This window comes from Lissotriton vulgaris, chromosome 7 (genome assembly GCF_964263255.1).
Source record: "Lissotriton vulgaris chromosome 7, aLisVul1.2, whole genome shotgun sequence".
Lineage (NCBI taxonomy): Eukaryota > Metazoa > Chordata > Amphibia > Caudata > Salamandridae > Lissotriton > Lissotriton vulgaris.
Window position 1 is genome coordinate 320,138,865 of NC_141695.1, and position 26,685 is coordinate 320,165,549.

Genomic DNA, 26,685 nt, shown 5'->3' on the forward strand with positions numbered 1-26,685 from the left:
TTGTTTCCGTTCCAGGGAAGACATGGCTTGGCAGTTCGGGCTGGACTGTTCCCATGAGGCACAGGGTCAGACTGATTTGCATATAGCCATGTCTGAACTGGGGTGGCAGAGTGGGCTAAAGAACGGTGATGGATGGATTAAACCCAGATCTTTTGACTGGGTGTGAGTGTTTGATTGATTCAGATGCTCCGTCCATCACCACCCCCTTTTGTACTGCATATGTTACAACCCGCCACCGTTTGGTCCATAAAGTTCCAATGCTTGCTAGACAGGGGCCTGTTCCATTCTGCGATGTAACGAAGACAAGACGCCTGATAGTACGCCGTCAATAGGGAAAAGCCCAACCCACCCTCCACCTTCGGGGTAGTAGCTATGGACAACGCCAGCCGCGGCCGCTTATTAATCCATAAAAACCTATTGAGAAGCCCCTGCCGCTTCCGCAAAGTGCCCGGTGGGGGACTCAAAGGTAGCATCTGGAAGGGATAAAGGACACATGGGAGCACAGTCATTTTTACCGCAGCCAACCTCCCATACCAGGCCAAGTTAAGACGAGACCAATCCGAGAGGGCCTTGGCGGTGTGTTCAACAAGCAAGCTATAATTAAGGGACACCGTTTTAGCAGTAGAGGGGGACAGTCAGATACCCAGGTATGAAATGTCGGAATGCACCCACTGAAAGGCAAAGTCTTGCCGCAGATCCTGTACATCTGCATCGGGGACAGAGATATTAAGAATTTGAATTTCGAGAAGTTAACTTTAAAGTCTGCTATCTTCTGAAATTCGAGGAGTTCCACTGACAAACACCGCAGGGAGGTGTGACGTTGGGTTAGTGACAGAATAACGTAGTCCGCATACAGGCTGATCTTGTGAGTATCAGCACCAAACTTAATCCCAGAGATACCTATGTTGGACCGAACACGCTGGGCGAAGGGCCCCACATAGAGCGCAAAGAGCAACGGGGAAAGGGGACATCCCTGTCGCGTTCCCCTAGTAATGGGAAAGATGGCTGATTTACAGCCATTCACTCGCACCGCCGCCTTAGGGGCCGCATAAAGGCACTGAACCCAACGCAGGAAGTTGTCTCCCACCCGAACGCCCTCAGAACAGCGAACAGGTAGTCCCAATCTACTCGGTCAAAGGCCTTCTCGCATCTATAAAGAGCAAGAAGGCCTGAGTCCTAGAGCGATGAACCAAATCCATGAGGTGGAGCAAGCGCTTGGTATTATCCACCCCTTGCCGAGTTGGGATAAATCCCGCTTGATCCGGCTCAATAATTCCATCCATTAAAGGGCTGAGTCTCGCAGCCAGCAAGCCCGTGAACAGTTTGGCATCGATATTGAGCAGCGAGATCGGCTTGTACGAACCGCAATCTTTAGGGTCCTTCCCAGGTTTAAGAATGACCGTGATCGCCGCCTCAGCCATGGACTGAGTCACCGCACCTGTATCAAGAAAGGAATTAAAAAGGCGGGTTAAAAGAGGAGCCAGCTCCACGCAATAATTTTTAAAAAATATGGCAGAGAAGCTGGGGATTTAGCTACATTCAACCGCGCAAACGTGGTTATGACCTCCTCAATGCGATCGCTAAGTGCAGAGCTTCCGCCGACGCCTGATATAGGGGCGTAATGCCACAAGAGCCAGATAGTCCGCCATTCCCCCAGAGGTCACTCCCTCCCTCCTATACTGGGTCTGATAAAACTGTTGAAAGGTGTCCACAATGGCGGAATCAGTGGTTTGCTCAGTTGCTTGAGGATCCCTAATGGATTGGATAGCGGTTAATTGCGTTCGCGCCCGCAACCTGTGGGCTAGCATCCTTCCCCCTTTGTCCCCACTGAGGTAGAACGTGTGCCGCAAGCGCAATAAAGCGTGTGCAGCCCTGTCAAGGTCAAGATGTTTTAGCATGCCCCTTTTCGTCTCCAACTCCCTCCAGACTCTCGGGCCCCAGCCCTCTTATGTATCGCCTCCAAGCCACAAACTTCCTTCTCCAACTCAGCGCGCTTCTCTTTGCGCAGTCGAGAATACGTCTCTGCAAGCGCTATAAACTCTCCCCGCACTACTAATTTCTAGGCCTCCCAGATCGATGCTTGGGCAATATCCTCTACCTCATTATCGGCAAGATAGTGGGTAATGGTGTCACGTATCCTCGCAACCACCGAGTCCGAATGAAGCAAGGAGTCGCGGAGGCGCCAGCCAGACGGCGGCGGCCGATCGCCACGGGACGTAATCAAGACTGAGATAGAAGCATGATCCGACAAGGAGCGCGGCATGATTTTGGCTGCCGACAGATGAGGTAAAAGAGAGGACGTGGCCAGAAAGTGGTCTAAGCGCACGTACGCTTTATGGGCTGCAGAGTAGTAGGTATAATCGCGCTCCTAGGGGTGCTGTACGCGCCAAACATCATGCAACCCTCCCTTTAAAAGCCACTGCTTCCCTCCCTGTGACATTGCCCCCGCCTGGTGGGAATTCTGCTCAGACCTGTCTGTGAGAAGTTGGCCTGATATATAATGTTCACTATTCTAGTGAGCACTTTGTATCAGTCCAAACAACCCTTATTGATGATTGGTTGTAAGTCAACCTTATAGACCAGCTATCCTAGTAGCATGGATACGAGCAGTCTTCGGGCTAAACTTTAGAGGGCGTGTTAAGCCAGCTGTTATACCATCACATATACCCCTTGAACACCAAGTGAAAGGACACCGCACAAGTGTTATGAAAATAAACAGTGTATTTATTTAGATCACAACAGCCCTGTACTCTTTATGAGGACAGGGTACTAAGCACACAACAAAACTCTTACGAAAATACTTTAAGTTGCACAATTTACACAAATGCCCGAGGGGCACGAAAAACCATATACTATGGAAGTGGAATGCGAAATTACTAGCAGGTAAGTACTGGACTAATAGGCTTTGGAATCGCTAGGACTACGTTACTGAACCTTCAGATTACTAGTAGGAGGCCTAGGGGACTCGGGTGCAGAGTGTGCACTCTCACGCGGGATGCGGGACAAAGTCTATGGGAGCTAGTAAAAGCAAAGTTTAGTGTTCTCGGGCGAACCCGATAAGGTAGGCTGAAAACGAGAGTGGGTCTGGACCCTTGGATAGTGAGGCTATGCTCTGGCACCGAAATGCCGAAGTTACCTAGCCCAGGGGCTGCGGCTGCATAGGGTTCAAGTGTCGTCGGAAACCCTCGTTGACGAACCAGGAGCCTGAAAGAAGGAGTTGCTGGCAGGCGACCAGTGAAGATTGTTCGATGGATCCAAGCCTGGATCGAAGATGGAAGACACCTGTAAGCAGAGGGAACCAAGTCCTGAATCACTAGCCAGTGATCAGATGGGCACCAGGATGGCACCGGATGGAGTCACCTCGACCAGGTGAGTGGGCGACGCTGGGCTCTGCAGTCTCACGGACCAGGAGACGTTGTCGGCGACCAGGATGGAGGTGCGAGCTGTCCCACGATGGTTGATGCTGTCGACGTCGCTGGACCCAGGATTGAGGCAACAAGTCTTGGCAAATTCAAGCCCACGCGGTGGACCTAAAATGGCGTCTGGAGTGGACCAGGAGGGTCCGGGGTGCTCCTCTTTTGGAAGGGAGGAAGGGCCAGTCTGGAGCAACCGGACTAGCAGTGGTGATGTCGTCGGTCGTCGTCGGGAAGGCCACCCGCTCCCCAACAATGTCCACATCACGCCTCGTGCAGGTCTGAAGTAAGTTGCGAGAGGAGCTCTAAGATGTCTTCCTCTATGGCAGAGAACAACTCCAGCATGAAGACCTTGGTCGCCGGCAACTCATTGTCTTCAGAGCGCGGGGATTTGTAAGCAGGCGGAGATGTAGACTGTCCCGCCACCCCCTGGGGCAGATCTTTGAGGGGCTTATCCTTACGATTCCTGGCGGCCGCCATCTCACCCCCGGGAGGGGCCCGCGCCCCAATGCACAGAGCTAGGTCAGAGGCGCAGCCAACCCCCAGAGGGCATCCACACTCGTCTCACTGCCAGCAGCCCTCGTCCCCACAGGCACTGGTATTCCTCCAGCCTCTAGGCCATGAATCGGGCGCACAACCAGGCCCCCCTGACCGGAACTGCAGGGCTCGAGGGGCCCCGGTAGGTGCACAGCCCCTGTCCACACACTCTCCGCACTGGGCTCTTGTTTCCCCCACAGCACTGAAGCACGCCGTCCGCCGGCATGCGAACCGAATCCCGCGGCCCAAGGTCCGCCGCCCCCTCTCACCTTGCTGCACTGTGCCTGGGACTTCTCCTCTCCTCCGTACCGCTGCTCAGCCCACGCGGGCACCGGACCCTGCAGCCTCACTCAGCCGCGGCCGCAGACCAGCCCCCGAACGCCAGGGAGGCCCGCCTGCTCACTCTCAGCGGGAGGGTGGCTCCGGCAGCACCCGTGGAGAAGCCGCACCCATCTCCGGCCCCAGTAGGCATGGGCTGCACCTTCAAGCAAAAGGGTGGGCAGGAGGCAGAACCTCGATCCCCTTGGCTCGGACTTCTCCGCAGGACGGGACCGCAGATCACACGCCTCTCCGCCTTGGCAGGGGGGTTGTCCCCTCTCCACAGCGCGGTCCAAGGGGCTGCAGCGCTAGGGTCTCCCACCGTCAGCGTCTCGTCTGGGTACTCGCTGGGTCGCAGCAAGGCCGGGGCCGGACGGCCGAGGCAGCACCGATCACCACTGCCAATCGCCGAAATACGCCCTCCACTGAGGCAGGGGAGTCAACGGGAACCCCCACGCTCACTTTCCAACATGGATGGGCACCAGGAGGGTAGATATCCAATGCTAATGACAGTCGGCGCCGGAGGGACAGAGAAACGCGTCCTACTCCGCCTCTATCTTAGCCACGCCCCCCATTTGCTGCAATGTAGACATAAAAACCATAGGCAACTGGACAACCACTGACTCTCTGCTGTTGAGGAGGTACATGGGCCAATGACATGAGGAATATATTCATGTTAAAAAGTTGCTCTTCCTCTATTCCATTCTAAAGTCCATAATATAGCATATATCCAATTGTGTTGGACTGTACGCAGTGTCTGATGTCTCAGGTCGCTGGCCTCCTCCTCCTGTTCTGTTTCCAGAATTTTGGAAGGTAAAGATGTTGACACTCTTAACCCCTTAAGTGCTGCCTCGGTGCATTGGCCGACGGCAGCACTACCTCTCCAGTGCTGCGCACGACCATTGAACGTCCATTCAGCACTAGTTCTAATGGACAGCGCAGCACTGGGGAGGAATGTTTAATAGCATCTATGAGGTTAATAGTAAAACGACAAGAGCCATAAAAATTTTGTAAACATTTGACATTGCAGCCCTCAGTGTTTTAGATGATGGTAGAGGACACATAAATAGTGCTGCAGTCGACTGTATAATCACTATGACGATGGAATTTTCAATGATGTCAACAAGGTCTTTTTTACAGCAAACTTAGGAGAAGTGTTTTGTGATAGTAGAAGGTTGGTCATCTTGTGAATGGCATTTTTGTGCCGTTTTCCACTTAGTGAATCTTCCTTTTTGGAGTGTTTTCCAGCTCAAGGTTTACTCTGAAAGTGGCTGCAAGCGCTGTAACAAATAAGTCAGATTTAGAAAACTGGATTAGTCTCCTTTTCTGTGCTGCCTTTGTGAAAGTGTTCATGGGGCACTTTACACTGAATATTTCCCCGAGAAGGGGGTATCCCCCTTAGAAGGAGGAAATTTCTCTTGATCCAGCAGCTATAGTGCCAACCTCCTCTTTCTGTACTTTTGAGCCTTTGAAGTAAAGTTTTCACATGGGTCACAGCGTGAAGCCTTGTGAATAGGATAGAGGCAATAAATACACTGTGAATAAGGTCAATGAGTGTAGATTTTCTTCTGCCCTAAAGAGGAACAAGATTTAAAGACACATTTATTACCACACAGCCATGGTGACAGATGGTAACTGTTCAGGAAATAAAAGGTAAAAGGTTTTCCTGGCCCAGGAAATGGAAATACTGGGTTCTGTCCCAGGGTAAACAAGGAAAGTAACAGTTTTAAGGTTACTAAAAAGTAAAAGCCAATCTCAGTATGTGGACTCCCTCACACATGACATGCAGAGGAAATCTGAGCTACGGTGCCCTCTAAGGGTAGTCTGAGAGCTGATACTTCCGCCTTACTAGCTGAAGTCTGGATTGCTCCAAATGAGGTGGGTGTGTTTCTAAACAAACACTGTTGTGCAGGCCAATGGCAATTTTAACACTGTTTACTACTATTTAAATGTACCGGGATTCCCATCCGGACAACGGTGAACGTTTCAAGCATGTGAATATGTGAAATATCCAATACTGAGAATCATAGTGCTCACAAAAGGGTCACACGCCTTTGCTCATGTCACACTACTTACCCTGCATCCATACAAGCAAAATGCTGAATCACAAAGGCACAACACTCACCCTACAAGAACAGAAACCCTGTTCCATCTCCTTTCACTCAGTTCACCCTGCAAACATGTAAGTACACCATATATTCACACACACGTACACAAATTGCACCCTACACTCACAGACATATTGCTCACCTTGCATTCAACCAAGCACTCTCACTGGCACATCCCACCAGCTGCACTCTAAAACACACCCTTAACTTTCAATTTACTGAGAGACACCCTTCACTCTGCATTCAAACTCAGCCTCTGCACTCACAGACACATCCTTCACTCACACAGGCACACATCTCACAGGAACAGACCACTCACTCAACGTTCACAACCCTCCCGCTGCACTTACATAGGTTCACTCTAGCCTCTCTACTCACAGACACACATCTCAGCCTGCATGTATGCAGGAGCACACTGTTCAGTATAAACTCACATATGCACACCTCTCACCCTGGACTCTGTTCAGTGTTCACTCTTCAGACACACCCCTCTCATTGTTAACAGACAATCCTCTCACCCTGCACTCACAAAAACACACACTCTCTGCACCCACACAGATACACACCTTCACCAGCACTCATACATGCACACCATCTGTGTCTACACTAACACTAAGTTAACTAACTAACTGTAGTTAGTGTATACTTTCTACTGTGTGTATTCATGAAAAATGAGGAGTGACATTTACACAAAATAGTCAGCAAATAAATGATAACATGTTCCCAAATATTCAAGTGATTGTTGATTGGCATGTGATGGCTTGGCAAGAACACCTGCATAAGAGAAATATGGAGTAATCACCCTCAACATGCTGTGTTGCCTTCTCACAGAAGAACAGTCCCTTGCAGTCGTTAAAGTGTGAAATTAATAATAGGGAACACTCTATACTCAAAAACAATTTTAGTTCAACTGAACTTGCTTCTCTCACAATTTGTTTTGAGAGTTGCTGACGCCCACGTCACTTGGATTTTATGGTATCAACCTTCTTTTGCCCAACAAGCTGTAAAACAGAGGCAAGAAGATTCACATTCAATTGCTGCTGAATTTTCCCTACTAAAAAGTGATAGATCTGTGTTAATGCTGTTATTTATTCTGATAGTTGGAAGTCACCTCAATGCATTATGTTGTGAGAAGAATTGTTCCAACAATGGCCCTAATTATCCAAAAGTGATGTACATCTTTTTACTTTGAGAAAGGTGACAAAAATTTAAGCAACATGTTTTCAGTTTATTTCTTATTTTATTCACATTTCATATATTTTTTACTTTTTTATGGTTATGCAAATATAAAACATGTTATCACAACTGAATTCTTTATATACATATTTTTTCAAAAGTTATAATCTTTAACAAATATAAACAAATGTCACAAAGGAATTATAAATACACATGACCCCAAAAGGTTGAAAAAAGCACACCACCTGATATCATATACAAAAAACACACATAATCCACACTCCTTCACATCCAAACTTCATTCACACCACACCCATAAAGGAAAAAGGAAGAACTGAGTCTGGATTGGCACGGTCTCAATGCCAATATAAGGGTCTCAAAAAGGATTCGGAGACCCCTGCACCAGGTCGACGCGTGTTTCGGCGGCTCTAGGCCACCTTCCTCAGGACCTTCTTCTTACTAATTCCTTCGAGATATCAGGGGACATACAAAAATAGATATTCTTTAATTCCTGTTTCTTAAATCCTATTGTCATCAAGGATAGATGATTTGAGGAGACGGGAAATATATAGGGCACCAATTAAAGGTATCACAATGTTGATACAGGGAGGTGACGCAGTGTTTTCTAATGGTATACGTGCGATCTTCTGTGTATCTGGCCGGCTATTGGGTAGCAACCAGTTACCCCACTAGTTGATATAAAGTGAGGTGAAGAAAACCGATATATTTCTGTGGAGCGGGTTAAATACCTCATGCAGGTTCTATTGGGCGGCTGCCAGCTATCACACTAGTTGATACAAAATAAAATGAAGAGATGAATCTTTCTGTAGAGCAGCATATTTATCTCGTACGAAGTGTTTATAAATATCCGATGATTCCCAGGGGAGCCTGGCTTGTATCGCAAAGACGGAGACGGAGGGGAGCTTACGGCCCGGAGCCAAAAAATATATCGATAACCGGACGGTATCTACGAATTGTCTCACCATTCTATCTCACTCCCCTGGGAATCATCGGATATTTATAAACACTTCGTACAAGATAAATATGCTGCTCTACAGAAACTTTCATCTCTTCATTTTATTTTGCATCAACTAGTGTTATAGCTGGCAGCCGCCCAATAGACCCTGCATGAGGTATTTAACCCGCTCCACAGAAATATATCGATTTTCTTCACCTCACTTTATATCAACTAGTGGGGTAACTGGTTGCTACCCAATAGCCGGCCAGATACACAGAAGATCGCACGTATACCATTAGAAAACACTGCGTCACCTCCCTGTATCAACATTGTGATACCTTTAATTGGTGCCCTATATATTTCCCGTCTCCTCAAATCATCTATCCTTGATGACAATAGGATTTAAGAAACAGGAATTAAAGAATATCTATTTTTGTATGTCCCCTGATATCTCGAAGGAATTCGTAAGAGGAAGGTCCTGAGGAAGGTGGCCTAGAGCCGCCGAAACGCGCGTCGACCTGGTGCAGGGGTCTCCGAATCCTTTTTGAGACCCTTATATTGGCATTGAGACCGTGCCAATCCAGACTCAGTTCTTCCTTTTTCCATTATGGGTGTGGTGTGAATGAAGTTTGGATGTGAAGGAGTGTGGATTATGTGTGTTTTTTGTATATGATATCAGGTGGTGTGCTTTTTTTCAACCTTTTGGGGTCATGTGTATTTATAATTCCTTTGTGACATTTGTATATATTTGTTAAAGATCATAACTTTTGAAAAAATATGTATATAAAGAATGCAGTTGTGATAACATGTTTTATATTTGAATAACCATAAAAAAGTAAAAAATATATGAAATGTGAATAAAATAAGAAATAAACTGAAAACATGTTGCTTACATTTTTGTCACCTTTCTCAAAGTAAAAAGATGTACATCACTTTTGGATAATTAGGGCCATTGTTGGAACAATTCTTCTCACAACATATTGTTAGTCCTCCCCTCTGTTCCGTGGCCACAACTTAACTTCATTGAGGGGGTCCCATCCTACATGCTGTCTGAGTCACCTCAATGCAACCTTTACTTGGGAAGTGCCTTTACTTCAGCAGGTGATACAGGAGCCAGAACCAAAGTTTGTCAGTCAACTTGCAAAATGAACACTCTTCTTCTTTTAATACATAATGCTTGGGACTGCTGTGTTACACAGGCAGACCTAAAGAAACTGAGTTACCATAAAGCACATCACTGGAGGTTTGTGTCCAGTTCTGGGGGATTTATGTGGTGTGCTGTGTCCAGCATGAGAGACAGTAACTTTAAAAGAATATAGACAGATTGCAGACAATACAATTATGGGTAGATAGAGGGATGTATGGTCTAGATAACATTCTCCATGAGGAACACATGTCGAAGAGCAAAATAAAAGGTGTGACAGAGGAAAGCAAATACACTGAAATAATGAAAACTGCACAAACAAACCTGGTGGAATAATGAGGCTGGAGCAAAACAGCTAACAAAGAAGGGGAAAGGTTAGTGACAAATTGTGTTGAACCACAATCTGGCCTGGAATACCACTTTGAAGACTGAAGGGAACTGCCTGTAATAATTTTAGTTTTACATTTGTCTGCCTCCCCTTGAAGATATGTCAGACTTACACAGTTGATCACTTCGAACCCCGGCTCATCCTCCATCCCAGCAGCCATCTCAGATGGTGGCCTCTGGTGAAGGCCCTCGTGTGGCTTGAGAGCTCCTCTGAAAAAATTGGTCACTTTTGAGAAGCTCCCAAATGTGGCAGTGTAAGGATCCTGCAAGAACCGCTGAAACAAGATCATTAAAAGAACAGTAAGAGAAAATGCAGCAACTTGAATAAAAAGCATCACAAACTCACAGACATGAATACTCCTTGAAATAGAGACGCACACACTTCTATCCTCTGGAATACAGAATCACATGCTCACTACCCTCTTAACCCATCCTGAGATGAACTAGTACAAAACTACAAGCCTTAAGGCTACCCAGATAATATCAAGCTCAGAAGTCAACGATACAAAGCTCTACGTAATCTCCAGCTCCTGAAATTGCCCTGAGACCCAGAACTATAATGCAAATCCTGACGCCACTACGAGCACAGCATTACATAAACCCAGCTTGAAGTTTGTGCGTTGATATGGGTAAGTGAGTGCTTGAGGCCTTTAAGACCAGGGCAAGAGGGAGCTTAGACTATTGCAGCTTCTTCAGCAATGTAGCAGTGGCTTTTATTAAGTCTCTTCGCCTCGCTTTAGAAAGGCATTGTCGCACTGCAGAAACCTCAGTCTCTTCAGTAGGATCCTATTGGAAAGACAACCAGGCCCTACATTTATGGGTAAGAGATGTATGTAAAGGAGATGGAATTACAGTGCCTTTACACATTTATAGTCATAGAGGCGGGTATTTTTAAATAGTTCAAGGCACAGACCTTCTTACTCCTTCAGGAAAGACTCCCTATAGGCTTTACCATAGAAAAGGTCTGTTCAGTTCCCATAACAGAGAAGACAGAGGGAAAGAGTGCGAGAGACCAAGGTCTGAAGATATATACAGAAAGAAAAAGTGAGAGAGAAAGAAAGTATTGGGCCTGGTGGGTGCTGTGGTCCATTGGATAGAAGTGATGTGTGGTATAGAACAGTATATGGGTGTGGGGATGCATGCTACACAAGATGAAGGTTTCCTTTTTGCTGGAGCTATTGATGTTCATTTTGGACATTTCAGCCTGAACGCACAGCATCCCCTGCATGACAGTGTGGTTGTGTGAAGGTGTTCCCACGTCAAAATGATATCTTGCCTTCCTCTGTCTCCTGTGTTGTTATCATATTCCTAGGCTACTGAAGCTCTGAATGAGGCAAATACAGATGGCATCTGAGTCAGTTCAAACTGATTACAGTGTAGCCAACAAGTCAGGCAGGAAACCAACACATTTAATCAGCAACAGCATGAAAAACAGTCCCCTGGGATTAGTGGAGCAATGGGACATTTGAAAACTGCAGCCCGATCCTTTATTTTAGTACAGGCTACCTCTGTCAAAGCAAAACGCAGCCTTCCTCTGCTTCCTGTGTTCTGGTCATCTACCCTGGTAATTGAGACTGTGGCCAAGGCAAATACACACTAACTAAACCTGGTGACTGAGCTGCTCCATGATCTTCAGGGGTCAGGAAGTGTGATCCTGATTCTTCCCCTACTTGCCACATGCCTGCAAGGTGCATGACAACTTTCTCTTTGCCACAAACGTGCGAGGAGACAGCCTGTCATCACTGTGCAGTGATTGATTTATTACTGTGCTGATTCGGGAACCGTGTGACTATCATTCATGCCCTTACTGTTCAGGAGTTATCACCAGTTAAATATGTGGGGACACATGTATGACCCTTTAATTTTGCAGCTTGCAAATTGAGATTTTCAACAACTCACAATTTGCGAGCCTCACAATGAAATTAACTAATGTGTCTCGGACACATTAGTAATTAGCAATTCCTAATGGAGTCTCATCAATATTCTTGATGCAGGTTGCAATTTGCGACCCATTGGGAATGGATAATAACAAAAGGATGATGGGCTGCTATGGACAGCAGACCACCATATCTTTGTTTGCTTTTAAATAAAGCTACTTTTTTGTAATGCAGCCCGTATTCCTTAAAGTAAAACTTGATGCGTTTCAAACAAAAAAAAGTCAAACGTTTCGGGTTGATTTTTTAAGAGCAGGCAGTGGTCCAGTGCCAATCAGATTGCCCGAAGCTCGAATAGTTGATATGGACCCTGGCTTCTGTCAGAGACCAGAGTCCTCTGATCTCCACCTTCCTCAGAGGGCCACCACATCTAGAAGAGAAGCATCCATCACTACTGTGAGATCCGGGTGGGGAAGGGAGAGGGATCTGCCTCTTACCCAATTGCGGTTTGTTAGCCACAGCTGTAATTCTTTTGCAGTGCCCTCCAACATCTGAACTAGGTCGGTTAGATTCCCTTAATGCTGTGCCCATTGGAACTTCAGGTCCCACTGCAGAGCCCGCATGTGCAACCGTACATGGTTAACCAGCAGGATGCAGGAGTCCATGAGGCACAACAGCCTCAGAGTCATTCTCACCGAAATCCAGAATAGAGGCTGAAACATCAGTATCATAGCCTGATAATCCTGGACTCGCCGTTCAGGAGGATAAGCCCAAAACTGCACCATGTCCAGAACCGCCCTAATGAAAGGGAGTGTCTTAGAGGGAGTCACCTACACCTCTGCTGAGCTAAGGAACCTTCGGGGACCTTGGACATTCATCAGTGAACTCCGTGAAAGCCTGGCCATTACCGAAATCCTGATTTCGTCACCTTATATTCACCCTGCACCCTTGGGCGGCACTCAGAACTTTCCTATCATAACCACTCACCCTGCTTCGACCCCTTCTAAACTTTCTATTTTTTATTTAAATACCCGTTCATTAGCCAAACACCAGGTCGAGATTTTCCATCTACTCGACACCCTCCACCAAGACATCCTGTTTCTCTCTGAAACCTGGTTATCGTCGGAGTCCACACCAGATATTCTGGCTGCCCTCCCCGATAACTTTTACATTCTCCAGGCTAATCGACCAGACAGGAAGACTGGGGGAGGAGTTGCTGCCATCATTGCTCATCCGCACATTTTCACCTCCCTCACAATCCCCAACACTCCGCTGGCTGAGATTCTCGCAGTCACTTTGCACTCCAAAAATTTTCGACTGGCATGTGTTCTCTGCTACCGCCCACCCAATCCTTCCTCAAACTTTGTTCAATTTTTTAGCAATCTTGTCGCAGAGCTTGTAATCAATCATGCCAAGCTCCTCATCATGGGGGACTTCAACTACTGGCCACACGATCCCCTTGAGAACCCCTGCTCTAGACAGTTCAGGGATCTGCTTTCTGGGCTAAACTTCTCAGAACTCATCACAGTAGCCACCCACATTAAAGGGCATACCTTGGACCAGGCCTGGAGCCTCAATTTAGACATTCTGTAGCTTCAGGTATCCCCTTGTGCCTGGTCCGACCACTACTCTGTTTCTCTCTCTATCAGCCTCCCGGCTACTATATCTACACACTAAGCTGCCCCCACCATGATTAGAAACTGGAAGCATGTAGATAATCCTTCCATTTTCTCCAATCTCACTTCCACCCTTTCTGATTTTCCTGATCTTTCGGATTCCCCATGTTCGCCACACACCCAAGCAGACTCTCTCTCCTCCTGGCTGACCCAGGCGAGAGATACCTTTACCCCCCTTAAGATTTTAAAAATCAAGCGACCCCACGATGCCCAACTTTGGTTCACTAAAGACCTCAGGGACAGGAAGCTCGCTCTGCGCCAACTGGAGCGCAAGTGGAGGCTTCATTATTGCCCTCTCAAGAAAATCCTGTTGCTGAAGGCCCTACAGGACTATAAGTCGGCCATCGTGTTGGCCAAATCAGCACACTTCTCGGCGAAAATACTTGGTGCCAGCTGCAAATCTAAAACTATTTTCTCCATTGCGGACGAGCTGGTCAAACTTGACCGCGTCACCGCTAAATCCCCCCCTTCGCAACTACTCTGCGACTCTCTTAATAGTTATTTTATTGATAAAATTACAACAATAAAAACTAGCATCCCTGCTGCTGTCACTATGCCACACCCCTCCATAGCTGCCCCCAATCATTCGCATTACCTTGCGCTCCCCACTCTCACTGATGACATCTTCTTCTCTCTTTTAGGGAAAGTGAAGTCGGGTTCGCCTCAGGATTGTTGCCCTCCTGACATCAGTCGTGAGATCTTTCACAACATCCCCACGCCCCCTCTTGCCCTCCTGAACAATTCCCTCTCCTCTGGAGTAGTTCCCCTTTCCTTCAAAACGGCGGTGGTCTCTCCAATCCTGATAAAACCTGGATCAGATCCCGACATTCCCTCTAATTTCCGTCCAATCTCCCTCCTTCCCTACCTGGGTAAAGTCTTGGAAGCCTATGTGGGTAGCTGCTTGAGCGACTTTATTGAATCCTCCCACTTCCTTGACACCCATCAGGCCGGCTTTAGACCCCAGCACTCCACCGAGTCCATCGCCTTGGCCGTTCATGAGGAGTTAAGAAGGGGGGCCGATCAGAACATCTCTCAGGCTCTGGTGCTCCTGGATCTGTCGGCGGCGTTCGACACGGTGGATCATTCCATCTTACTTGAACGTGTCGAGCAAGCCGGCATCCAGGGGCTACCACTGAAGTGGATCGCCTCCTTTCTTCAAGATCGTACTCAAGCACTGTCCCTCCCACCTTTTTTCTGAGTGGGAAAACACCTTACATGTGGAGTCCCGCAGGGCTCCTCGCTTTCACCTCTTCTTTTTAATCTTTACATTCGCCCTCTCATCTCGGAGCTTCAACAAAAATCTGTCACCATTTTCAATTACGCGGGTGACCTTCAGATCATTTTCAGCATTGTAAATGTAAATGTATAGGCATTTATATAGCGCACTACTTACCCGTAGGGTCCCAAGGCGCTTCGACCGCTGCGAAACCCTTCCTGGCTTCCCTGAGAGATGATCCCTTAATGGGTATCTCCAGGGTGAGACCAGGCATCCCCGGCGGTCTGGTGGGGCCGTTAGTGAAGATGAGGCAAGCTAATGCCCAGAGTTGCCGAGTGTGAACGCTGATCAGAGTGGGCACCGAGGCGAGAGAATTATCGAGTCCGCTGACCCTGGTCCAGAAACCTGCCGCGCCGGGAATCGAACCCTGGTCCCGGGCCGTCCTCTGCTCTCGGGTCTGCCGCCTCTAACCAGTGAGCCACACTACTTCACATTGACTCCTCCCTGTCCTCTATACAACATGTCCATCACTATAAGCTCCTGGATGAATTGTAATCAACTCAAACTTAACCCTGACAAAACGGATTTAGTCCTCACTGGTCCCCACAATAACCCTTGGAGTTCGCTTTTCTGGCCTCGTTCACCTGGTCCCTCTCCTTCCCCTGTTGACACTGTCAGGAGTTTAGGGGTCACTATCTCCATTTCACTAGGACGTCCTCAAATGGACTTTCTTCCTTGTTGGTCCTGCCATTGTTGTTGCTATCCCTTCTGCTGCGATTGGTTTCCTCCTTGGTAAGTTTGCTCGTAGGTTTAATGCGAGGTTGTGGGGTGGAGGTTCCCCCTAACCGCTGGCCTTCTTGAGGGGGTGATTCCCCAATGCATGCTCCTTCTGAACGGTAGAGCCCCTATTGATCTTGCCGTCTCGTTATCTTTCTTTAATTTATTTAGGGTGTTGCCTACCACACTTCCAAAGAGCTGATCCCCATTGAATGGTGCATTAAGTATGTTGTTTTGCACTTGTGGCTTGAATAATGAGATGCGTAGCCATGCATGTCTTCTCTCCGTGATACCGATCATTATTTGCCTGCTTGATGTTTCTGCAGCATCCAGGGCTGATTTCAGGCAGGTATTTGCTATGTTCTTTCCCTCTTCTACCAAATGTATTGCCCTTTTTTGGTATTGTTCTGGTAGGTGATTTAGCAGGTCTCCCATCTCCTCGCAGTGCTGATATGTGTGGCGGTTAAGCAGAGCATTTGAATTTGCAATGTGCCATTGGTTTGCCACACTTCTCTTGACCTTTCTGCCCATAGGGTCAATTTCTTTGCTTTCTTTATCTGAGGAAGGATCTGTTGTACTTGGGACATTTGCCTTCTTCCTGGCTGTGAATGTTATGATGGAATCTGCAAGCAGTGACCCCTTGAAGTAATTTGGGACTTTTGAGGAGTGTTTGTATTTTTTCTCCCCTCTAGGTTTAACTGCTTTGCATGTGGCAGGCTGCCTGAAAGCTTCCTTCCCCTGGTCTAGCATACTTGGTAACATAGGGAAGAATTGGTTCCTAGATTGTGTAGGCGGTAGGGTTTCTAACAGGAAGCATGACTGAGGTTTTTCTTCCTCAAGTTGGACTCCTCATGTGTCTGTTGCCTTTTTCATGACTGGGTTGTACATACCAATATCATCTGGTGGAGAAAGCCCCTGAAGGATAGGTGTTGACAGCCCCTTCAGGGGAATCTGTGTTGAGGACTTGCAATTGTACCTCGTGGAACTCAGAGCTCTCTGACCGTATGTAAGTTTGTTCTTCTTCTTCCTCGAAAAAGAACTCCTCTTCCTCCTTAGGTCCGGGGGTTAATGGAGGCTCTTTGACCTCAACGCTTTTCTCGAGTGTCATCAAGTTTTTGGGTAGTATTTTAAATTGTTCAGACTTTCATTGAAATCCTTCTTAAGTTGTAAAATATTTGAGATTTCGGCTTCAAGCCTCTTTCTCTTCTTTTCGATCTCCATTGCATGTATTTCGAGTCGAGAACGTCTGCCTTTCTTTTCGAGATTAAAGGCTCTCTCGTGGATGGTGGAGGCCGATGCCTTTCGGATTTTGGCCTCTCTTGTTTGGACGTTTATGTGTCTTTTCCTAGACCACCTTTCAACGTCTTGGATCTTTTGAGGGTTTTTCCTGCTACGGAGTCCTTCTAAAAGATTCTTACGTTTTTTTTATCTCAGGACAAGGCTGCAGTCATCGAATGTTTGGACACAGAGTCTCCTTCGAGGTCAATGAGTCTGTTTTTCGAGACTCGTCTAGTTTCTTTGAAGACAACTGCGCTCTTATCCCTCTACTTTTCGACCTCCACCACTTGGACGTCTGTCTCAGTCTCTCCTTCTTGACCTTCTGAGAGATTGTTCACCTCCTCGCATGAGGCGCACAGGTCTCGTAGCGATGGTGTTTCACTCTGGCACTGCATGTTGTAGTTGGCTCTTCTCTGCCACTCCTTTACCCTAAGGGTCTTCGGGGTGAATGCTGAACTCGCCTCGCAATCCTCACTTCGGTGGTCTACCGTTCAGCAGAAGTTGCAGACTGGATGTTGGGCCTTCTGGGCGAACTTGTGATGGCAGTTCTGGCAGAACTTAAACAGTGTTTTTTCTATTACCATGCACAGGTAGCCCCCTGCATGCACATTATTCTCCAGTTGACAATGAGGTTGTTCCTTCCCCTCTCATGTTTTTTCAATGACTCTTCCGTCCCAAACGTGAAGCTCCTTCCATATCAATCCAGACCCAAAGGGGGTAAAAAAGAATTTGAAGATGGCAACCAAAGGGTGGAGCTTCCAGAGGAAACACGGCAACGTCACAAGAGGATACCATATAGTTGAACGTTGACGCCCACCAAGGAAGGAAAGGAGGAACAAAAACAACAATTACGGACCCAACCACTAGATGGCGGAATACTGCACAGCAAGTGAATTCAGAAAAGATTCACGTTGCAAAATCATTCTTATCCAACTGAGCAGCAATCCCGGGAAATTATGGCATTTTACTTCTATGGCGAAATGCTGAATGCAATAAATTAAAATTTGGACTTTGCAATTTCATAAGCTTCAACCACCTTGAGTGAGAGTCTCTTTTTGGTGCATGAACTGTTATGAAACTCTCATTTGGAAGTTCCACTAGAACTTCCACCAGTCATAGAATTCAGCATGAAAAAAGTAATTTGACCAATAAGATTGCACAAATCACACAAATATGAGGCATATGATGATATTCCACCCCCCGGCAACATATGGTCCATTCTCTGGCAAGAATGATAACTCAAACAGTATCTGAGGCGCTGGATTCACTTGATGCTGCAATTCAATATTTAAGAGCTCATGCTTCAATGTCACCCAATCAACCAACAATGTCAAACATAGCCAGTGTTGCAATACAAGCTGTTGCAGCTTGGTCACCATAATCAATGGCTCCCATGCCATCTGGAAGTTCAATATCTACATTTTTTGAAGATCAATGTCAGCTCCTGTCTCTAACAAATGATGGGGTAGCAGGGCACAAAAAACGTGTTCCTCCTTTTTCAGAAGTTAAATGAAGAAAAAGTTGACAAAGGGTCAGTTTGTATTTTTTTGTTTTCAATATATGATTTTGCACCAAGCCAAAATAGCTAGAAAATTAGCATAAACACCTAGCTTCCTTCATTTATCCTTGTGCATATAATCTTACATTTTATTTTCCAAATAGTCATCATATGTATCTTTCATATAATTCTGGAAAAGTCATGGATATAATGCCTTTTCTATTAATGGTTTAATTAATTACGTTCCATAAGTGATAATCAAAGTTACATGAATACATTTGGAATGTTGTATCTCACTGCTGACTGTTTCATTTTTAAGTTTGCTTGTTATTTATTTCTATGAGTTTCTAGAAAGTGGACTAGGAAGCTGGCTTTTTCTGCAGGGTCATAAAAAGAGGTACACTATGAAGAAAGTCCAGATGACACTTATTGGCTGACAGGGTTTAAATTAATAATCCCAAATGCGCTCTTGAACGCACACAGACTCTATAAATGAGACATAGACTCAAGAAGAAATTCGAGACCAATTTAGAAAATAACATTTTTTTAAATATATTTTTTAACACCAAGAACTTCAATGTTAGGTAAGTACTTTTCGAGATGGTGATTTTACAAGAAGTCGAAAATCCACTGTATTTGTAACAAGGTAATGTAATCCCATGGAGAAAAACATATACTGCATATGGCCACTTGTCAAAGACTTACAGGACTGTTCTTCAGGGCTTAAGGTAAGTAGGGGTCAAGGACCAAAGCAGCATCAACAGGTCAACTCGGTCAGATCAGGGGCGTCCAGGTGCAGAGGTTCTTTTTGGGGTTGGGAGCCCCATTGAAGTCAATAAGGGGAACAATACCTGTAAAAGAAAGCTGCAAGTGGGGACTGGGAGGCCAGTCTGGTTGAACCCAAAGAGGGGCGTGGTTCTTTAGGGCCTCTGGAGCCGGGACGCACCGTTGGTCGAACTGGACTCTGGTTGTGGGGCTTGTGTACAGTGGTCTTTGGTCTGGCAGATCATGGCGGTGGGAGGCACTTGATTTCGGAGGGCTTGAAAAAGAGGCTGCAGGCGTGGACTGAGGGTTCAATCTGGTTGAACTCACAGGAGAGCTCAGGTCTTGGAGATCTATGGGTGCTAGAGGCACAGTTTTCATGCTGAACTCGGGCTGTGGGGCTTGGGTGACTGCAACCCGCCAGACAAAAGACGACTGTCTTTTGTCTGGCGGGTTGCAGCAGTCAGAGGCACTTGCTTCAGGTGACGATCTGAAAATGGGGACAAAACAGGATGGCTGGGCCACTCTCAGGGCGGGCTTCTGTGATGCTGATGTCCCTCGTCCGCAAGTCAGTCACTGTAGGGTCAGTATCCAGATGGGACTACCATCAAGTCTTGGCTGCTGCAAGGGCTCCGGTACCCCGGGTATAGGTGCTGGTTGTCTCCTGTAGGCTCTAGCATCTCGTTACTCACTGGGAGACAGGGCTGACCTCTGGGAGCACAGAACACCTCCTCCTGGGTGGCTGCTGCGTCAGTGAGTCCGGTGATCAGCAGTTCGGTGAACTGGAGCTTGCGCTCGTGTCTGTAGGACGCAGAGGAGTAGAAATGCGTTACTTACCTGTAACTGCAGTTATCCAGTATTGGTATCTTTCATAGACTCACATGCCTGAATCATTCCCCGTCGTCGGGGTGGGAGTCCCTGGTACATAAATACAGTAATGTCACATAGATATATATATATATATATATATATATATATATATATATATATAGATAGATAGATAGATAGATAGATAGATAGATAGATAGATAGATAGATAGATAGATAGATAGATAGATAGATAGATATATATATATATATATATATATATATATATATATATATATATAGTAATGGGCCAGAGGCCTCTCATTAGTAACATATTCCTGTCCTTTTGTGAAAAGGACCAAACTTTGGCCAAGAGCCAATCAGCTATCACCACCCTCTAGAACCTTCCTGGAAGGAGCCCTAGTCCCTCAGATTTTCGTAAGCACAGTGCTAAGTAGTATACTACTGAGAAAAACTAAGGTGAGCCTTTCCAGGGGAGGTGGGTGGGTTGCATGTGAATCTATGAAAGATACAAATACTGGATAACTGCAGTTACAGGTAAGTAACGCATTTCTTATCCAGTATTATGGGTATCTTTCATAGATTCACATGCCTGAATCAGAGTAGCGAGCAATAACAAGCACATTTCGAATGGTACAACATGAAATCTCACTAGATAATAACATATCAATTGTGAAATGCAAAAGGTACCAAAATGAAATATCAAAGAGAAATGTGCAAGTAGACAGTAGAAAGGTGGGATGAAAGAGAAGGCTCACCTCTAGTAAAATAGATGACAGAGCACAGCTTGTCCCACTGCTGCATCTTTCATAAGTTCAGTATCCAAGCAGTAGTGCCTGTTGAATGTATGCAGCGTCTTCCATGTCGCCGCTCTGCAGATGTCAATGATGGGCACTCCCGCAAAGAGCGCCATGGAGGTTGAGACTGCTCTAGTGGAATGAGCACGAACCTTGGAATGCAGAGTTTTAGACCTGTCAGCCCTTTGGGTGGTCCCTCCTATTTATTTATTTATTTTGTCCCCCTTTTTTTTGCCTCCTAACCTTCTTTTATTTTTGTGTCCACTACAATGTTTTGTGTTGTCCCTAGAGTTCTGAGTGCCTCCTTACCCCCTACAACCTCCTGAGGCACAGGTGTTCTTTAAAATGGAGAATAAGGAGACACAAAATGGAGGCTTGTAACTGCCACATTTTTTTACCTCAGGATCCTGAGCCATAGGACTACAATGGGAAGGCTCTAGAACCTTCCAGCTGATTCTAGCAACCAGAGCCCAGTCTATATAAGGCCAGAACCAGGGCGGCCATTTTAGAGTGACCAGAGAGCTTGAGTGGAGCCTGGTGAGGAGTGAAGCGATAGTGTGGGGAGGCAGGTGCACTGAGAGGGGTTAGATCATCCCACGGGAGGCTACTCTACTTGCTGACCTGACCCCCTACCTATTGACTAAGCCCTGACATCGCTAAATCACCTCTAGCTCCAAACCTGTGGTATTCCTGTGAAGAGCTGTAGAGAACTGGCCTGGGACTTCCACCGGCAGAACATCCGATTATAAAGGAGATTGCCCAGCTTTCTTTGTTTTTCCTCCTTCGTGACCCAGCCCGAACTGCTTCCACAGAAAGTGTGGGGTCTGGTACATTATCGCCACTTCCCCTGAGCGTTCTCTTGGCCCATATGAATGTAGAGGGAAAGGAAACCCTACCTTGTAGCGGCCGGCGGGTGAAGTTCCTGTCATTGGACTGCTGCCTCTCATTCAAGGGCCCCCGTTGAGGAGATGTAGCGGGGAGCGCCTGGTTTGGGTCAGCAGGGCAGCGGTTGTGAAGACCAGCATTGCCAGTGTGTGCAGTCGAGCAAGAACACAGAAGAAGGGGGCGGGAAATTGAAGAAGGCCGGCATGCGTTAGCATCCTCCCCCTCTGACGATTGAGGCGAGGGCGGGACGCGGAGCTGAGAGGAACGCCGAAGGAGACACGGCGGAGCTCCGGCCCAGTCAGCTGCTAGGAGCCCACAGCGCTGGGGCCGGGATTACCACAGGGCAGTGGTAGCGTGATCGGAGGTGGTTTGTGGCCGAGTGAACAGACCGGGACGTGTCTATCGGAGACCCGGTAAGGCCGTGAAGTGAAGTGCGGGGCTCCAGGGGCTGAGAGGGACTCACTGCTGACTACGAAGCTGTGGCGGGAGGGGAGAGTTTGGTTCACCCGGGCTGTCGACCTTATACCGATTAACTGACAACCAGCGGTGGGGGGGCCAAGGAGTAACAACCCGGCTTGGGAGTATCTCCCATCTGCTAAACTGCGCCAAAGAACAGTATTCTATAAGTGCGTGACTCAATGGTTAAAGAACATTCTCTGCTTAATTCAAAGTCACCTGAAGGAAAGAGTATCTGATTGAGGTTTAATTGACTGCACGTGAAAGCCGTGGTAACCGGGCTATTCCGGGAGTAAGAAAGTATTGGTTGGGGGATTGCTCCTGTTATGCAGATCAATTAGAGCCAAAGAATGTCACTGTGAGAGCTGGACATTCCACTGTGGTTTTAGAGCAATCTATATGGCTGTATGAGAATGATAAAATATCCTGTCTGTCTTAATTCAGATATCCAGCTGCTTGAACCATGGTGTTAGTGTGCTAATAGTGGAACTGTTGCTGAAAGCCTGTATCCTCCTGCCAGTAATAACACTAATTCCTCAAGGGTAATGCACAGCTGTGCATAACTGTAAGGAAGCTCTATATTTGCTGTTTATCTTAACTAAAACTGTGGAATATACACTGCTTGCATAAGGTGCAGGAGTTATTACTGAGCTCCTTTCATTTGGGGGAGGAAAGTATTATTAATGCTATATGAAAATATGCTATTATTCAAATGCAGAGCTATTTAATGTACTGAAACTAAATACTGCTAGTGACAAAGAGATACTAAAAAGAGTTTTATAAAGCAGACCGTATTTTTCTAATCTGGTGTGGTGTGGTGTCATTTATTTTTAGTGGTTGGAAGCTGGGTTACTGTAAGTGAGTGATGTAAGCACAACACATTTGCCATTGGGATTAACCATTCCTACTCTGTGCCAGGCTACCCTGTGTGGACTGGTAACCCCAGGTCCAACACAGAGGATGTCCTGCTTGCTTTTGACAGAAAGCAATAGCTGCAGAGATCCAACGTGAAATGCTCTGCTTAGTCAAGACCTTTTCTAGGTCTAGAGAAGGCAACGAAGAGTTGGTTAGACTTCCGAAATGTCTCTGTTCTGTGGATGTAGAACTTAAGACAGGGCTTGAGATCAAGAGAGTGGAGAGACCTCTCCGCTGCGGAAAGTGGATTTGGGAAGAAAGACTGCAGGACTACAGGCTCATTAAGGTGAAAGTCAGATGGGACCTTTGGAATGAATTTAGGATTAGTCCTTAGAATCACTCTGTCCAGCCTGAATTGTAGGAAAGGGTCTTGAATTGAGAAGGCTTGGAGTTCGCTTACTCGTCTCGCTGAGGTAAGCGCCAGTAGAAGAGCCATTTTCCAGGAAAGATATTTGATATCAGCTTTGTGTATTGGCTCAAAGGGATGTTTCATTAATTGAGCAAGCACAATGTTTAGCTGCCAGGTAGGCAGTAAAGACCTCACCAGAGGGAATGGCCTGAACAAACCTTTAAGAAATTGTTTTATGAGTCTACTGGACCAGAGGGAAGCACCAGTTGAGGAACGTCTGAAACGAGATAAGGCAGCCAGATGAACTTTTATTGAAGCATGAGCAAGACCTGAGTTTGCCAAATGAAGAAGGTAAGGCAAAATCTGTGCAGGTGACGAAGAAAACGGATGTATTTTCTTTTTCATTCTAGACCATTCTTTACATTAAAATGCGCACTATTGTGATTATATCATTTCACTTTAGGAACTTTTGACCGTGGTCCCAATTTTTGGACAAATAAGGAAGAGACTCAACATATGTCCCCTTATATTGCTGCATAATAGGTAAGAATGTAGTACTTTTAAGCATGGCTATTGGGCCATCATTTCAAATAAAAGAGCCATACTTTAGCTTAGCTAGATTGGTCTAATGGTATACACACAATAAAAATAATAAAAAAATCTTTTTTTATTGACGTGTTTACTGTTCACTAATTATCTATTTTGTCTTGTCTTTTCTTATCTTTTCTTTTACCTTTATTCTTGCACTACTTTAGTATATAACATCATATTGGTTGTACAATGAGTTTAGTAATAGACATTTGTATATATCTTAGTGAATATACCTTTATCAACTTTTGTATTGTACCTATATATTGATAGAGATAGAACATGCTTTTGAAATCTTCGAAAAATCTTTTTATAAATCAAAGTTGTAATGATAGCAGATAAATGTTTATAATGCGAAACCGTTAAAACAGAGGATATCTAATAAGCACACTTCTCCCTGTTTTACAATCTACCTCAAATGAAATTAAGTGAACGTTATCCTGTACTAAAGGTGTTTTATTAGGAAGCTTCTGACCAATAATTGCATCATGTCGTGTACAGTTAAATCGATCAAACAAAATGTGTCTGCCGAATAAATTACTTTATTTTTACAAAAATCTACTTGCAGATATAGGTACCTACCTATTTTGGTGTCTTGTTAGAGCGGTATATCATATATTTGGAATGAAGAGTTTACTGTTTACCAATAGAATGTGCTAACAAACTCTAATCTAGTTCAGTAATAACTATGTGATAGTATCTTTATATTTATAGTAATTTTATGCTATAATTATGTCTTACAGAGCTTGTTGATGGTTAATGTCCTGATGAAGACATATTGTATATGTCGAAACGCGTTGACTGGAGACCATTTAACCCTCCTTTTATCTGTTTTGTGAATACATATGTATCAATTTTTTATCAACTGTGATTAATGTGTTGAATTTTTATCCCCTTTTTATCAAATTAAACTATAAATAATTTTTCTGACTGAACTAGTTTGTTTGTTTAATCTATTGTGTATTTTCCTCAGTTTATGCCTGGGATTGTTTTTTCACATATTGTTTACCCTGTCCCAGGATATCTATCCTTATCAGGGGGTCCTTGCTACCTACAGTATATTTTCTTTGATTTGCACCACATGCAGAACCTCTTCCATTTCAGGGAATACGTTTTATTAGTACGGTCAGCTCGAGCCCAGGCTAGAACAGCTCTGCAATTTTGCGGGATGTCTAAGTTCTGAAATTCTCTGAACTCAGGAGCCAAGCCGATAATTTGAGAGATGCTGGATCCGGATGTTGGACTTGTCCGTGGTTCATTGTGAGGAGATTGGCGCACGATTTCAATGGCATCGGCGGTTCCAGCGATAGGAGATGAAGCTCCGTAAACCAGTGCTGGCGTGGCCAAGCTGGAGCTATCAAGATCAGGGTACAATGTTCCGCCTTCAGCTTCCGGAGGACCCTGAGAATCAGGGGAAATGGAGGAAATGTGTACGCAAAGACGTTGAACCATGCGATGGAAAATGCATTCCCTAGAGACCCCTTTTGGGGACGCCAGCTTGCGTAATATTGGCATTGTGTTTGGTTGCGAACAGATCCAGGTGAGGCCTGCCCCATCGGGAGAAGATGTGACTGAGAAGTTGGTGGTCCAGCTCCCACTCGTGGCACACAGAGCGCTGTCTGCTCAGTGAGTCTGCAAGGGCATTGTCCGTTCCAGGGACGTATTCTGCATGAAGGGAAATGTTGTGAAGGAGTAGCCAGTTCCAGCTTTTCTGAGATTCTTGAGACAACGTCAGAGGACGAGTCCCCCTTGTTTGCTGACATAGTGCATTGTGGTGGTGTTGTCTGTTCTCACAAGCACTGGGGAATTTTTGATCCGAGGCAGGAACGCTCGAAGCGCTAGGTAAACTGCTCTTAACCCGTTGATTCTGAGTTCTTGGAGGAACGCACCCCAACCTTCCAGGGAAGCATCTGTTGTTATAATATGCGGCGAAACTGGAAGCAGGAAAGGCATACCCCGCATAAGGTTCTGTGGGTGAATCCACGACTGCAGAGCTTTCACCATGGGAGGAGTCACTCGGATTACATAGTTGAATGATCCTGTACACTGGATCCATTGAGTGGATAGCGCTTCTTGAAGAGGGCGCATATGAAGACAGCAGTGTGGAACTAACAGGATGCAAGAAGACATCATCCCTAGCAGGGACTTGTAAACGAGCACCGTGAGGGTTCTTTTGGTTTGTACACGGGCCGCCAAGGATGCCAGCTTGGATTGACACTCCTGCGAAGGGAATGCTTTCTTTTGAGCCGTATCTAGGACAGATGAAGGACAGATTTCTCTCGATTGAGAGTAAGGGCCAGGTCGTTGAAAAGTTGAAGACAGGCGTTGGAGGACTTGGTCACGCCTGCAAAAGAAGGTGCCTTGACGAGCCAGTCGTCCAAGTATGGGAAGACTTGGTGATGTTGTTGTCGGAGGTACGCTGGTACTGGAGACAGGCATTTTGTAAAAATGAGTGGGGCCGACTTCAGGCCGAAAGGCAACACCCGAAACTGGTAGTGTTTATCAGCCACAGAGAACCTGAGGTATTGCTTGTGATTCCTGTGGATAGGCACGTGAAAATAAGCGTCTTGAAGGTCTAGACTATGGATGCGGGTAAACACACCATAGGTTGAGGAGGAAGAGGAGGCTGGAATTCCTCCTGGTAATCCTCTTGTTGATCCAGTTCTTGCTCTTCAAAATCTGAACTCATGTGATATTTTACGTTCAGTTCAGATGGGCTAGTCGCTGTCTGGAACATAGAACCCA

General features: G+C 46.1%; 1 protein-coding gene across 1 annotated transcript in view; it reads right to left on the bottom strand.

The window, feature by feature from the left end:
* The window catches only part of TBC1D17 (TBC1 domain family member 17), a 730,802-nt gene that overhangs the window by 431,249 nt on the left and 272,868 nt on the right, over positions 1 to 26,685 (bottom strand). The window contains exon 7 of the mRNA XM_086930148.1: positions 10,155 to 10,316. Coding sequence (XP_086786274.1) covers positions 10,155 to 10,316 — 162 coding nt within the window. The remainder of the gene's footprint in view (positions 1 to 10,154; positions 10,317 to 26,685) is intronic.